This window comes from Talaromyces marneffei, chromosome 3, assembly GCF_009556855.1.
Source record: "Talaromyces marneffei chromosome 3, complete sequence".
NCBI lineage: Eukaryota > Fungi > Ascomycota > Eurotiomycetes > Eurotiales > Trichocomaceae > Talaromyces > Talaromyces marneffei.
Window position 1 is genome coordinate 103,430 of NC_072350.1, and position 15,694 is coordinate 119,123.

General features: G+C 45.0%; 3 protein-coding genes across 3 annotated transcripts; 1 reads left to right on the top strand and 2 right to left on the bottom strand.

Annotated features, from left to right (window-relative positions):
- Window positions 1-1,113: 1,113 nt before the first annotated feature.
- Window positions 1,114-1,812, bottom strand: EYB26_003791 (uncharacterized protein; the record flags this gene model as incomplete). The annotated part of the gene is made up of 1 exon (XM_054263085.1): window positions 1,114-1,812. One exon carries the CDS (start codon window positions 1,810-1,812, stop codon window positions 1,114-1,116), a length of 699 nt encoding a protein of 232 aa, XP_054119060.1.
- A 519-nt stretch (window positions 1,813-2,331) lies between these two features.
- On the bottom strand, window positions 2,332-4,633 carry EYB26_003792 (uncharacterized protein; the record flags this gene model as incomplete). Its single annotated transcript, XM_054263086.1, has 4 exons — window positions 2,332-2,638; window positions 2,720-2,843; window positions 2,904-3,191; window positions 3,244-4,633. The coding sequence occupies 4 exons, from the start codon at window positions 4,631-4,633 to the stop codon at window positions 2,332-2,334; spliced, it is 2,109 nt and encodes a 702-aa protein (XP_054119061.1).
- Window positions 4,634-8,984: 4,351 nt separating this feature from the next.
- On the top strand, window positions 8,985-15,377 carry EYB26_003793 (uncharacterized protein; the record flags this gene model as incomplete). Its single annotated transcript, XM_054263087.1, has 4 exons — window positions 8,985-9,449; window positions 9,508-9,847; window positions 9,916-10,194; window positions 10,252-15,377. 4 exons carry the CDS (start codon window positions 8,985-8,987, stop codon window positions 15,375-15,377), a joined length of 6,210 nt encoding a protein of 2,069 aa, XP_054119062.1.
- Between the last annotated feature and the right edge of the window lie 317 nt (window positions 15,378-15,694).

Genomic DNA, 15,694 nt, shown 5'->3' on the forward strand with positions numbered 1-15,694 from the left:
ATAGATGAGGTGTACGTATATGGTTACAATCACTAGCGGGTAGTGGCTTTTGACACTGGCACGAAGACCAATAAATCCCTGTCTAGGGCAGGTCAAGATCCGAGTTTGTATTGGATACTGGTGATGTTAAATCCAGAAAAGGGAAATGAGCTCTCTGTCCAGGTGTCTCAAATCAACTAACTGATCAGGGGTTTCTCTTTGACGTACAAAGACATCAAGATTGGAAAGGCAAACTATGTTTACGAGCAATTAATCTTCGCCCCCAATGCAACAAATGTACCGTAACAGGAATATGCCTTCGGCTTTAAAAGGAATGGCATTTGTAATAGTTATCACGCGTAGTGACTCGGCCCTACACATCAATAATAGTGTTCAGATGATACTTTGCACGACAATATCTTAGCATAATCATAGCTTTACGGAGATCAAGAAGCAAACAAGCTTGTTATAGTTAGCGTCATATAGGATCCCATTGAAGGAACTCTGTACCCAGGGAAGGATAACATACAAACATTTATATATATCACTTGCTTCGTTTATAGCACGATAACGTGGTTCCTATCGAGGAAGTGGAGAATTCTTCATCTGTTGTATTTTTGGCTTTGATCATTTCTGTGTCCACACTCAGCGCGACAGCGGAGAGCGTATGCAATATGAATTCAAATTTTATTTTTCATACAAAAGGGAGGTAGGAGATAGATGTGAGTTTGAAATTATTTGCGACTTGGAGAGTTATTTTATCTTCTTTGTGTAAGCGAATGAAAGAGAGAACAGGAGACGGGCTTCCATATCGACAACAAAACATGATAAGTTATGGGAATATTGATAAGGGGGTATATCTAAAGAGTTTGGGAGGCTCTTGGAACTTTGAAGGATGCTCGGTCAGGTCGGGACTATTGGCATTGATTATTTTTCGAATGTTGAATTAATCCAGGAATATCGTGAAATTGTATAACGAGTTGTGATTTTTTTCTACACGGAACTGAAGCCAAATATATTATACCTAGGTACAGGCAACTTTCACAGCTTGACCTGTGCCAACATTCTACAGATAGAAGACCTGCAATCATACAGATATTCTCTCCACAGCTTCGCTGTGACACCCCATAAGACTCATTGCGAGATGGCAGCCCACGCCGGGAACAGTTCTGGTGTTGCAGCTCCCAAACAAGGCACCAGTCCCGGATCGCCTTTTTGCCTGGCAGACCTGTAGGCTGGGCGTTCTCCGACACGTTGAAGCCATAAAAGAATACCATCGTAACCAGTGAGATCAATGGGGTAGTAAAACCTCATTGTGGTCACAGAAGTCACTGTCATGATATCCGCCACTGTAAACTCATCTCCTGCCAACCACGTTACTTGATTGAGCCGATCGTTAAGCATATTCAATATAGCCTTCACCTTGGCGTCTACACCTTTCTGTATCGGATTTTCAGGCGCCAGCCTTAATTGTCCAACAAGCAAAGCTCTGAAGATGGCACCCTGCAGATTGGTGTTGGACTGATGAAACCAGTACAAATAATCGCTGTAATTTTTGTCGGATGGAGACAGAATTAGTCGCCCACCGCCATGCTTATGGACAATATATTCGACAATCGCCGCGCTTTCACCGATTGTCAAAGGGTTTGAAGGATCGAAAGTAGAGTCTGTAATTATAGGAGCGCCGCCCATAGGTGTGAGCGCCTTCAGCTCTGGCGGAGCAAAAATGGGACTTCGGTTGTAACGTTTCAGTTCGTAGGATATTGCAAGCTCCTCGCAAAGCCAGACAATGCGCTCGCTTTGGCTGCACTCAAGATGATGTACAGTCAACATGGTGGTGGTATGTGATAGTAGGGCGCTTGAACTTGATTAAGAAAAGGTTATAATTGCTTAACTGGTATTTAATTCTTCAATCCCAATCTAGAGAATAAAGAGTTCAATTTATATCACAATTAGAGAGCAGATTTGTTGGCTTACTACCTCCAAGTTCCGAAACCGCTTGGGAACCGCCCCGGAGCCGCCACGGATCTCCATGGTGGTGGGTAGGAAAGATTTTACTAAGAATGCAATTTCAGACGGCTTTTTCAGACTCTTCGTTGAGTTTCGATTATTTCCTACGTGTTGAGTACGCCATTCTGAAGTTTTAACTGCAAACCCATGCAAATGATGTCCTTGGTGACACTCTTTATGATCCGTGTACCTCAGCGACTCGGGGTTGTATCCAACAAACGATCCAATGATTGCTTCATACACTTTACTGGCCAGTGCCAAGGCTAATCTACGTTCTAAATGTATATAAAGTAGACTACCATGAGAATAAAGACTTTGTTTGTTCGGATGACAGGAAGCTTGTCAATCAAACACATTATCAGGATCATCAACAGTCCAACACTCCATCAGGAGATCGCCATGAGAAGCCATCAATCTGTTCAGGGGGGACTGAACGAATCGGGTACCTGCCACAGTGGATCTCATATCGAACAGACAAGTCAAAACAGGTTTGATAGATAACATCCAATTTTGCCGATCGATTGGAGTCTCACTGTCAATAATACGTTGAATGATGTGATCAATACTCTGACTCAAAACGGCTACAATGGGGGCAAGGCTCGCGTGGTGTAAAATAAATGGTAACTTGACCCCTGAGTCGCCACAGGCGCTGATAGATGCATTTGTCACAGACATATCAGCAACGTGTTTTGAAATTGCAATAACAGACGAAATTGCGGCTGTTTCGTACTCTTTTGCTTTAATTCCTGCATCGGCAAGGAAGTGGCTTCCTTGGCGTAATGGACTATTGCTCGCTCGCTCGATTTGTTCGGCTAAAGTCAGGGTTCCAAGACTCCAAAAGAGAGCCAGATAGCCTATTTGGGTTCATTTTAATATGACATGACACAGATCGCGAGAGGGGACTAAATACATACCAAAAGACAATTTGGAGGTTGGAGAAAGGGTTTCAAATGCTGTCATGCATTTGTTACGGAACCCATCATATACGACATTAAAGGCCTCGACGAAACTTATCGCAAGGCTTAAAGCATTGCTTAGTTCGGATGGCTCTTCAATAGTTTCAGATTCACGTACAACCTGCTTCACGTTCGCCGTTTGCCTTAATAATCGGTAAATAAGAAGAACGGCTCTCTGGCAGAGTAATGGTACTTCTGCATCAACGAAATTGTCTACTGGTTGAGGAGTACTTCGGAAACCAGTCACTATAGTGGAATGTCAGGGCACTGAACCTCCAGCAGATAGTTGGAAACTTACCCAGCAACTCGGAAGGGTTTTCGGTAAGTATACAATCCCGGTCTGTAAGTAAGGCGACAAATGTGTCCTTAATGTATGCGAACCATTGAAAGGCTTTGACAGAGGACTGGAGCAGATTTCGATAAGTTGAGGTGCTGTTCAACAGCTTTACATACTCGTCCACCATGAGTTTCAGATTTTCAAATTGACGGAGAGATTGATCGAGGATATCGTCCAGTTCCACTGAAACATCTTTAGCCTCTTCTGGAGCAACGGTCATATGGAATAGGAGCATCGCATACACCCGTGTGAAGGAGGGGATAGGTGTTGCATTCGAAATGAGAGACCGTGCTTTGAACCATGATTTGGCAAATACATGAAGATCCTCTGCAGATGAGTTTGTTGATTTTTGAGTTGGTGAGAATGGTTTGTCTTGTCCGTGCGGGCTTGATACTGCCCATTGGAGGGCAAAGACTTGTTGAGCCGCTATTAGCATGCGTTCGGCTTCCGCTCTGCTTTGTCGATCCAATCTGTTTCCATAAAAGTGGCCAAAGTGATCTAAGAATTTGGCGATTCCAACAAATGTGATCTTAATCGAATCGCCAATAGGTATGCTTTCTGGCCACCCTCCTTGATTGAGATGGTCCGGAGATGGCGAGCGTCGGATCACACTCATGATAGAACAGTCTGACAATGAACAATGCCCATCTTCTATTACTGAATGTAAATCCTCAATTTGGAACGAGTATCTATGACTTGGGCCAAAAGGGTTACATTCGTAATCTAGATATCTAGATTCCATCCCATGCATCACAGTGGCATAAGTTTGATAGAGACATGTTCCGAGTGACTTTGCTGTGAAAGTGGTGTTGAGCAATTGCATTGGACTTCCTTTCCAAGAACCGAAAAATTGTGCTCCTTCAAGCTGGTTTCCAGTAACAGATATTCGCGAGTGAATATTGATTTGTAACGCAGAGTCATTACTGATGTTATTTGTGTCCGAGATTAGTGGTTGAACAGAGTTAACCGTTGCAGGGTCTTGCCATTCTTTCTCGAGACTGTCCAGGTCGAGAAAATCAGTGACTATATTGTCGTTAATAACATCATACCCAAGGGAAACATCTCCGTCGCGAGGCTGAAGAGGCGCATCCCAATCTACCATAACAAGGTCCTCGCTGGATGTTAATCCCGTCGATTGACTTTTTTCTTGTTGAGACTCCGAAGAAACGGCATATCTCTTCCTCTTTTTCTGCTCCACACGTGTGGAGACATAGTCGAAGGTGCAATTGTATCCCAGCTCGTTGCAGCGGAGACAAGCTGCTCCGGGTCGACGAGTGGCTCCCTCATAAACACATTTTCGCTTTAATCGGCGACATGGATCGCAACTAGAATACTGACGTCGCGATGACATTTTATGCATATCATGATTGATGAGTTGTAGTCGGCATCGGAAGTCATTACGATAACGAACCTAACTAACAAAATTCTTGGGATCGTGTCATTCGGCATCCAAAACAGCTCTGCCGCGTTACCTAGGTAGCGTACAAAGATACCCACTCAACTATGCCCTACACAGTTTGGTAACTGGCTAAACTCGAGTCTAACCCTGACCAATCATCGTTTAGAACCATTCCCCAGATTGCCGAAATTGCGATCTTAAAGGACTTGAAAAGTTCAGTGAGCTTCAAGTTCGACATGAATAGAAAAAGATGGATCAATAAGAATTAATCAAATTCATTTGTTGTATGATTCTTTCATACGTGGAGTAACCATAATCAGCCTTAACAGGGGAATCCTGAATCTTTTTTACCTACATCCACGTTTGTGGCCAGTGTCGCGATAATCGTAGATGTAAGGAATGGCAATGCGGGCGGATAGCTTCATGTATCCCGCGGGCACGCAATACACGTGACCTCGGTTAGTGCTTAGTCAGCTACTGTGCGTAGGTAACTAGTTAGTTAGTTAGCTAGTTAGTTAACTATCTAAACAGCGCTCCCAGCGCAGAGGCTTTCTAGAGAGCTGCGAATAGCTGCGAACGATATTCACATAGGTATACGTTTACCCTAAGAATCGTAGGTACCCTGCTCCTAACCCCGTACTACTACGCCTTAGTAAACCCCCCTTTACAGTAGAGCTACAAAGATATATCATATGGATTGAAATATTGGAGCCAGTACCTAGGTAGGGTAATCTCTTGCCACAACACCACACATAACCCTGGAAGTGGGCGATATAGTAGCATTGGCTAGATAGTTTTGTCGGGTCCAATGCGTGACTATACAAAAAACCCGAGTAGGGCTGGACAACAATTTCAACCACATCCTAGGTCTACCCACGTAGGGTTATAGGTTCCTCTTGAACTCCTAGGCTTTTTTTCGATTTATCCAGAACTGTTAGTTAATATGTTGACATTATTAATATCTACCTTGGTAGCCGGGTTTTGATGCTTTATATATGCATAGTTCCGAATATTATTACTTGCATCCCGAACCCTTTGTAATTTTTGTCTAGACTTAGACAATGCCTATTTGGAACCAACACTAGAACTAGGACTCATAATTCTGAATCTAGTTGACACGTCCAAAGCCATAGTCCACGAATCAAAGGGTTAATGGTTAAAACATAATCCTAACCTCCACAATGACGGGCAATTCGCGCTCAGTGAATTCATGGCATAGCTTCAGTAAAGTTTAGGCAGTCGTTCCCAAATATTCTCACTTTTTCATGTATGACGCGACTAGGGTCGTTCAAAGACATGTAGAATTTGGTTTTGCGGATCAATCCGCATTATTGCTTGATGGGAGTCCTCTGATCAGTAAGTACCACAAATGGAAATATAAAACTGACGGACTAATTTCTTTTCTTTTTAACTGGCTCACCTATTTAGCACTCAGAACATTGTTCTGCTTTAGACTAGGTGGCTAGCTGAGCTGCGGAATGTCTGCACGTTCATGTCGTGTTATCGAAATTGGCTCACCTAGTCTCCTCAGCACTTCCTTACGTACCTGCTGCGTGCTCGGGGTATACTTGATTGGACCCTAGCTTGAGGTGTGCGCTAAATGGTTTTCACTTGTCATGATAACTTGCGAAAAAAAACCACTTAGCTTAGATTACAACCACTAGTTATACGGCGTTCAAGTGGTCCACCTCACGCATGTTTGTCATTATGTAGATTAATGGCCAGAGGTACCGACCTATGCACGTACTATCAATAACATCCTATCGCCTTAAGTGGCGGCGCATATAGTTCTTGCTCTCCGAGATGTCAAACTACAGATCACTTGTGACACTTGTGAAAGTGGTTATAGCAGCTGAGTGAAATTTTGATCGACAGGAACTGATACGTTGATGGAATTATGAGGGGTGATATAAGAATAATATGTATCCTATTGGTAGTTAATGATTATTATCGAGATTATCCGACCAGATCGAGTTGTCAAGTGTAACGAACCTGTCAACTGGAACAGCTTCATTTGCTCCTTAGACTTACGCGAAATGATGTCTAGACCATGCATGCACACGACTTGCATGGACCACTTATTCACCGTCAATCGGTTTATAATTTGCTCGATGGCCGTCTAGTGGTGGAATCTGAGCTGCACCACACGTCGCTGGTAACTCTCTCCCACAGGATGCTGGAAACACCGGCATAACGAGAGCGAAAATGCGAAAAGAAGTTAGTGACCACGATATATGTACAAGATCCTCGAGAGCACTAGAGTCTTTAACACAAACCGGACGAAAAATCCTTCTGGAACGACTCATCTGGCGATATGAAGTACGTATTCCAACATGCAAAGGCGACATCTTAGCCGGATTCGCCTCAACCCTATCGAGGTACGTACAGAGTAGTATACACTTATTTTAATTTTGACCGACAACGGGGAGGGTTTGGCTGAGTCTCGGAATCTTCTCCACTAACACGGGTCTTAGCCAGCCAGCGTCAGCTATCCTTCCAATAAGGTGTCTCAGACCATTGTACCTAACGAATCAACCTGGAATCACAGCATGAGAGCTGCAAATAGTAATCAAGCATCTTCCAGGGCCACAGAATCTAAAAATTGAGAAACACATCATAACTGGAACAGTGGGGGGGTGATCGGCGGGTTGGCTAGAAACTATAATTGAATCGTCAAGTCAAACCCCAGCATTCGACGCCAGCCAAACCCATGAGTGCCTGTCGGAAACTCTGATTCTGTGCTTCGACGCGCCCCGCCGGCCTACGGCAGCCTGTGTCAACCACCACGCGGTCTTGACCTCCGCCTCTTACCTCTTCGTGTCAAAACAAATGTTCGACAAAAAACAGACTCATACCATCACACCCTTGTCGTTGTTGCAGCACTCATTTGCGTTTTTCGTAACTTATCGGGTATGCTTACGGATCTTTCACCCTTGCGCTCATTATCCACCTGGGCTTGAGCCAAACAAGCCTCGTGACGAACCTCGAACAGCTCCGTAATCTGCGAACAAAGAACAAGTACATGACCTACAAGCTTCAAATTGTAGACTATATCTTGACGCAGTCAATCTAATCCCAGCCGCCGACGAAGGCATTGCTATGGATTACGACAAGGAGAAATGCCTCTTCCAGTTAGATAGCTACCCTGCTACTGTCGGCGCGACATTACTTGGTAATATCGTGGAGAGGGACGAGCCACGATTTTACATATGGGTCATTTCTCCGGTTGGTTCAAGCGTCGCCATCCCCCTTCGTTCCAATTGAAACATTTCATTCGAGACTCGTCATCTGAAGCCGAGGACAAAGGGAGCCGAATGCATGGCTAGTTCAGGCAGCCATATGTTGCTATGGAGTGTCTCAATTGTACTATATTGTTACACCGAATTGGAACCCTGCGCAAAATATGCTGTCTACGCCCTCCAGTTGCTACGTGACGGCTATGGCGGCTTAGCTGAGTACGAGAGAAAATCTGCAATCAGTGCTTTCGGCTCCACCTGGAAATTGTCCACGAGCCATTGATTTCTTCAATTATACATATCCTGAGATTCTTTTCTCTACAACCGCAGGCTGTCACACTGCAAGTCGCCCCCCCCCCCCCCCCCCCCCCCCCACACTCGTCTGGTCGAATTTGGAATATGATACAATGGGATCAGTGACGAATTGGGCCAATATCGTGCACGAATGACTCCAATATGAGACCACAATGGTTGTGGATCACTTGATCTGTCCAAATTCTATCATGGATCATTTATTTCATAAGCAGATGCTAGCTGTTCTCAGGCACTAGGTATGAATTTCGCCACCAGAGGACTGAACCAGAACCAGAACCATATATCATCGCTCTTCTAAGATCGCTTGAACTCAGAGTAACTGGATAGTATCTGCATTAGGAAAGTGATTCAAGGTTCCTTCCACTTTGCATAGTGTATCGAGAGCTCGGGAAGATTGGCTCTGATGCAAACAACCATCAGACCTTGGTATCCTGAGAACAAGCTTTAATAGGAAGTGAGCACGCCCATGAATAGTTCAGAAGAATTTTCTTTTCTACTAATTTCTTTTACATACATAGTATTGACGCTGTTGGATGTTTTGTTTCAAGTGTTTCAAGTGTTGCATTAGAGGATCCGAAAGTGACCCTCCTCTTCCCCCAAAGTTGGTTACCTCACCTAGAAAACCCGTGGTAAAAGACCCTTTAAAGCACCGCATTGATCAAAATACCGTCAAACCTCCCAAGGATACAGCCCAACCGAGAATTGACCCCCAAAATATTACTAGCCCACAAAGCCTTCCTCATCCCGCAAACATGGCACCCTCTCTACAAGTGGAGTCCCCTTTGAACCCTTTGTCCCCTGGGGCTGGGGGACAGTGGAGACGAATCTCTGGAGGCCTTCATGATTTTGACAGTGTCTCCAATGGCGCTGCCCGCTCAGTAATTTCACGAAGAATCTCGAGAAAAACAGCAGGCATTGGAGAGTTATCAAACATCTCCAACGTGGTATATTCCCTCAAACGCAGAAGTGGCGACGAATTGGGCGTGACTACATCCTCCAAGCTGATGAATGCAAACCATGCTACACTTCTAGACTGGATCCGTCATCAGCGTATGAGTAAGATTCCACCGGAGGGAAGCAGCTATGACAAGGTCCTCGCATGGGCCCAACTGTTTGTCGAGCGTTTGCACTCATTTGACCTCGCTATTGAGCACTTTGCAGGAGATAGCTACTTGGCTGCACAGTTAGCATACGGATATTGTGCAATTCTGCTAGAGGTCTGGTTCCTTTCCGGCGTTATATCACGGCGAATCCAAACTAATGTCCATTTAATAGCTCGGCGAAGAAAACTCCTCGGCCCTTAGGATCTCTTTCGGTTTTTTTTACAGCATCTCAATGGTTCTGGTCAACCTCCTCGAGCGTACCGAACTTTTTACCGTGTCTCAAGAAACCAAGGAGCAACTCGTCTTGGCACTGACCGACCTGGTCACACTGGTGGCTAGCGTATCGACTTACTTTCACAAAGCTCTACGAGGGCTGACGAAGCCTTCCATCTCCGTGAATATCTACGGCACTTTCTCGGCGCAGATCGAGAGTTTCCGTGGCCGATGCGAGAAGATTTCTGAGGCAATGTGGAAACATCAACTCTTGAAAGATGACTTGGATGGAGAACGTGGTAAGCTTCGTAAAGAATATCGAAAAGAAATTGTAACCATTAGGCAGCTAAGACTCTTTTATTTCTAGTTTCTGAGGTCAAATCCATAAGGCAATGGCTGGCTCCAGAAGACCGTGTGCTTGCAAACGTAGCCGAAAATACCTCCCACCTTGCACATGACCGCGAGGAATTGACATGCCTTTGGTTGAGTCCGTATCTGACCCGATTTCTCAAGAGTCAACAACTCAGTGGCCTCTCAATCTCAGGTGCACCGGGTTCTGGAAAAACAGTTTTGGCTTCGGTCATTGTTGATCATCTACAGCACCCTATTGGTGGTGTAACATATAACACACTCTTCATTCCGATAAGTAAGAGAAAGTTGATCCCCTTCTGTGGACTGAACTGACTTACCCTCCAATTTTCAGATGCTCGTGTCCCGGTGGAGACCGAACCTCAGGCAATAGTGAAGTCAATCCTTCGCCAATTGTTTGAGAAACGAATTGGCAACACGCAGTTATTCCAAATTCTTTCCGATGCATATGAACATAGTAGGAAGGCCCTTAGTATGGAGAGCCATGAAAAGATCCTTTGGGATGCTTTAGACGCTGCTCTTGAGGCCCCTCTCCATGGGTCCAGGCCTGTCGTCCTTGTCGTCGACGGCCTCGATGAAGCTTCTGGGTCCGAAACGATGCTTCTTCAAAGGTTCCAAGCCATCATACGCAAAACAGCGAATCTGAAACTGATAGTCTTGGGATCTCAGAAGTTCGAGGCGTCAAGCGAACTCACCAACATACAAATAACGTCGGACTTGATTTTCGACGATATTGCGGCCGTAGTTCGCAACGGCTACGAAACACACCCAGCATATACCAAGCTATCAGAGACAGACCAAGAGATCCTAATTGAGCAAATTACCCAGGCTGCTAATGGCTCCTTCCTTTGGGCGAAGCTTGCGGCCAAGCTGGCTCGCAGTACAGAAACCTCGGAAGCCCTACGAAAGTCTGTCAATTCGTTGGTCACATCCAAGTTGACTATTGCAGACTTTGTCACACAATTTCTACAATCTCCAGATCTTACAGAGGAAGCAAAGCTCATGTTGGTATGGCTAGCCACTACGGATCGTCCTCTAGCTCAAAGCGAACTCTCCACTTTGCTCTGTATTCAAATCGACAAGGCTACAGTCACGGATCGGAAAATCGATATCTTGAAACTCCTGAAGCCAGTAAACTCGTTAGTGTACGTCGAGGATGGTTACGTGTATCTCCGACATGGTCAAGTTCGCTCGGCAGTCATCGATGTCTTCTCAAAGGGAAAGCTTGTGCCAGGCGTGAAGGATAGACAAGCCGACTTGTTGAGAAGACTTTTCATCTACTCCCGCTTCGCACTTACTCAAAATCATGAGCCTTCATTGACGTCCTTCGATCGATTCGAAAAGTCCAAGCTTCTTGACAAATATGTCCTTCTTGACTTTTCGCTGCGATACTGGTTCACGCATCTCCGGCAGACCACAATATTTACTACGGATGGTGAAGCCGGTGTTGAAAAGGAGTTTGGCAAATTGTTCCCAACAAACACAACATTCTTCTTGTTGGAGCAGGCCATATGGGAACATAGACCAGTTCCCACTCTTCTATCCTGGTACACGACTGTTATGAAACTCACCCGTAGTATCCTTACACCCAACCACCTGGCAACACTGCAGTCAATCCTTACCCTTGCCATATTCTACCGTCAAATCAATCGCTATCTAGAGGCTGGTCAGTTGTTATATGAGGCAACTTCTATCAGCCGTACTACACTCAATTCGCAACACATCATTACTACGCAAGTTGCAAGTCTTTTCTTAGAAGTGACTGGTGAGAAGGTCACCGAAGGCAAGACCGAAATCATGACTAGGCGGGAGGAAATTCTTCTTCTGCTTGTGGATGCCTACAAGGCCCATTATGGAGCAACCTCCGAAATTGTGATTTCAACACTTGCTCAACTGGTTGAACACTACCAACTCATCAAAGAAGAGTCTAAGGCGAGAGATATTATCCTTTTACTAAGGTCTGCTACTATCCAGCAGTACGGTGCAGATTCTCAAGAGGCTCGAGACATCGGTGGTAGCTTGAATGTCCATCTTACCGGCCATACTACCCAGATCGAAACGGACATACAAACTACACTGCTCCTAGATGTCGAGGAAAAAGATGACCTTGTTGAATTAGAAACCCAGGATTTTTGGGCTCTATTGAAGAAAGCTGAACAATATTCGTCCGAGGGCCAATTCCATCTTGCGGAGAAGATATTTATTCAGATTTGGCAACGTGCAAGCAAGGAATGTCGCATGCACTATTCCTCGGAGTGGGAAGAGAGAAAGTTTAAAGCCGTTCTAGCATACTCTGAATTTTTGAAAACTCAGAAGCGGGAGTATGAGGCATCCTCTTTACTCACCACAACGTGGCAAGAGTATGAACAGACAAGCGTGGCAACCGAGACCTCCGTCTCTTACATATCTGAAATTGCCAAGGCCATGAAAACTGTTGGCTTAGCTAGTATTGCCCTTGCTGTCTATAAACGAGTTGCACAATTCTATGAGAGCACCAGCCGGACTCAGACTTCTACCTATAAAGAAATTCAGCAGAGCATCCAGGTTACGTCGCAGGAGGTGATGAAAGTAGTGTCTACATCCTCCTCGGTCACTTCCGAAACTACACTAGAGGAGATTGTGTATGAAGCGTCGTCTTCTATCACTAAAGTTGACCAAACGTCAATAACTGCTGTCTCAACTCTCTACGAGATGTACGTCTCACAGCATCGGTGGCATGACAGCACTCGTTTGATCAAGCGAGTTTTGCATGGAATCTGGCCGAATATTTTTATTCCATCGCTTCAAGATGTTACTCTTCCGGGCAAGCATGTCGATCATTGCATTGAGCTTGCTGAGAAATTGAGTCAGTGCTATCACGCTCGTCGCCGACTTGGAAAGGAAGAGGATATCCGGACGAGAATTTATCGAGCGGTTCGATCCGATCGCCAAGTTGGAGACAAACTTCTTGATAGTGCCACAACAGAACTTCTACGCTTGTTTGAACGCACTTCTCAAACAGACAAGGTAATCACTCTTCGCCAGGAGTTACTTAGCGATTATATTGGCAAATACGGTCTTCATCATTCGATCGTGATTACAAATCTCTGGGCGCTGGCAATGCTGACACGTCCACGTCCAATATTCGTTGACTACTATCGTCAAATTGTTGCTGCCATCAACAAGGACTCTGAAATCTGCCTGCCCGATGCATTTGAGCCTCTTGTTATTGTTGCTACAGAGCTGTGGACTCAAGGACGGTATTCCGATGCCGTGCATTATTACCAGATTCTTTACAAGACGTTCCTCCAACAGCCTAAACTGAACCTCAAGTTCGAAGACCAGGAATTTGTCAAATCATTTTTCACACGATACAGTCATTCTCTTAGATCTATACAGACGGAATTTGCTGTAATTAACAAGATTACCGTTGACTATCAGGCCAAAGTCAAGGCTTCTTTTGGTGCGACCGCATCGATTACTATCCAAGCAACCTTGACATTGGCCAAAATCTGCCAGGAATCAAAACGACTTGAGATTGAGGCAATCCATCTATATGAAGAACTGCTGAAAATAAAGTCCGATGAAATTGACTATCAGGAGATCACTGCCACTCTCGACGCTATTTACGAGGAGCAGACTGCTATAGTTACTTCGACGGAATCAGAGTCAGTCTCTTCGGCCCAGGTTGAACGTGCTGTCTCCGTTCTCAAGCGTCGTATTACAACTGTGCGTAAGAGCCACGGCTGGGCTCATGAGGAGTCTCTTTCCAAGATGCAGGAGATGGTTTCCTTCTACTCCAAGCGTAATGAGACTGAGACGGTTCTCAAGGAGTTACAGGAGGCCACAGTGCAGATTCTCACGACAGAAACATCCTCTATGAAACTTATCTCCAGTGCCTCGGCCATAGCAAACAGCTACATTGTATCTAACCAGATTCAAAAGGCGACTGAGTTATCTCACGAAGTATATCGGCAGATTGTGATGAAAGATAGTGCCAATGTCAAGTCTCTCAGTTTCGACGTTACATCAAAAGAACGCCAAAGCCTGGTTTTCTTGGCCCAGCTTGAATACAGTTTGCGTCAAAACTCATCGGTGACCCTGAACGAAATTTTCTCAGCTTTGACTACAGAGTATATTTACTTTGAGGAATACAGAAGCCAGCTAAAATCAACAAGTACTACTCTGCAAGGTCTAACATTCACTGCTGCGCGACTACATGCGTTTCTGTTATCTAGGGAACGTCACGCAATTGCGACACGAGTGTATGAGGACTTCTTGAATTACTTCTTGGGTTCAGAGGGTAAACACATCAAGCTGACGGAGATATCTCAAGCGAAAGTCTTGACACTCACGTTACTCAATTACTTTAGCCTTCACGAGACCAAGAACTTCATTCGTTCTGTCGGTATAGCGAGTCTTGAGCATACTCAGCAGCTAATTGCCACGAAAAGATATGACGTGGCTACTGATCTTGCTCTTGCTGCTTTCCGCTATATTTCTGCTCATGAAGAGTATCGCACTGCGGCTATTTTGAAGTTTATTTTCCAACTTGGTCTTACAGTTGCTGGACGTGGCATTGTTCCCACGTCTGAAGCTGCTCGTTTAAAGTTGCTGAAGGTTTCTTCTATGATTCTGCAAGAAGCCTTCAAGGTCATCAAGGAACTGAAGATCAACATGACACAGCTTAGTCTAGTCCATCTAAACAATCTCATTGCTCTTCTCGGTGAACAACAAGACTACAAGTCTCTCTCTTGGCTTCTGACAGTACTTTGGAACAGTCGTGAGGCTCAACGGTCGTGGCAGCCATCCGTTACATTCACTCTGGGGCGTCGTTTTATTCTGGTCCGCTACCTGGTAGGAGAGGTGTCTGGTACGCTCCGTCTCGCGGAAGACATTGTCTACAATTGTCGTCGTGTCCATGGACCTCGTCATCCCAGCACGCTCGAGATGTCTATTCTTCTCTCTCAATCATACACTAGTGTTGCTCAACGGTACCAGAACCAAAAGTCCGGCCACGAGATTGCTCACCGCTACTACAAGAAGGCCGCGGCAGTACATGAAAATATTCTGCGTGTATTCAGCGATCCATCATTTGCTGAACTTGAAGGTGGTGATATGAGCATGAGCATGGATGCATCGACTTATTCCCTTGAACTGGGCAATGTTGCGACTAGTAACTGGACGGAGGGCCAACACGTCCGCCAACATCTTGATCTCCTGAAACTCGCCATTGAGCGTTTAGGTGACTGGCCCAAGGATTACAGCGAGTTTGAACGTCTTAATGCGGATATTTTCCGTGAATTCAGCGATGATCTCAATGGTGTTGAGGGTGTGGAGAAATGGACTCCGACAAAATTTGGGTCCGGAAAAGCTGAGAGAAACGATGACCTATTGGATACTAACATCAGGAGCTGGGACATTGTCGAGACCTCAGCTTTGAATGGAGTACACGCAGCCGAGGAGGAGGGGGAGCTCTAATTTTAGGGCCAGTTTATCCTTGGTTTCTTTATTTACTCTTCCATTCGAAATTTTTCCTTGATCTTTTACTTTCCTTTCCCAGGTACCAAATATTTCCTAGCGAGAATGCCACCGTTTCTATGTGTTTATCTAAATCCTTGTTCTGTTCACTCTTGTTCATAACCATTATGCAGATCTTTCTTCTATCCATGTTATTTATTCTCCGCTAACGTAGTTTCTTGACATTTGGAATCAATCCATCTACTAATATGATTAACCACCCTAAGACCTCTCAACAAACATATAGACCGTTCGACAACATTGCATAGATAGCCGCC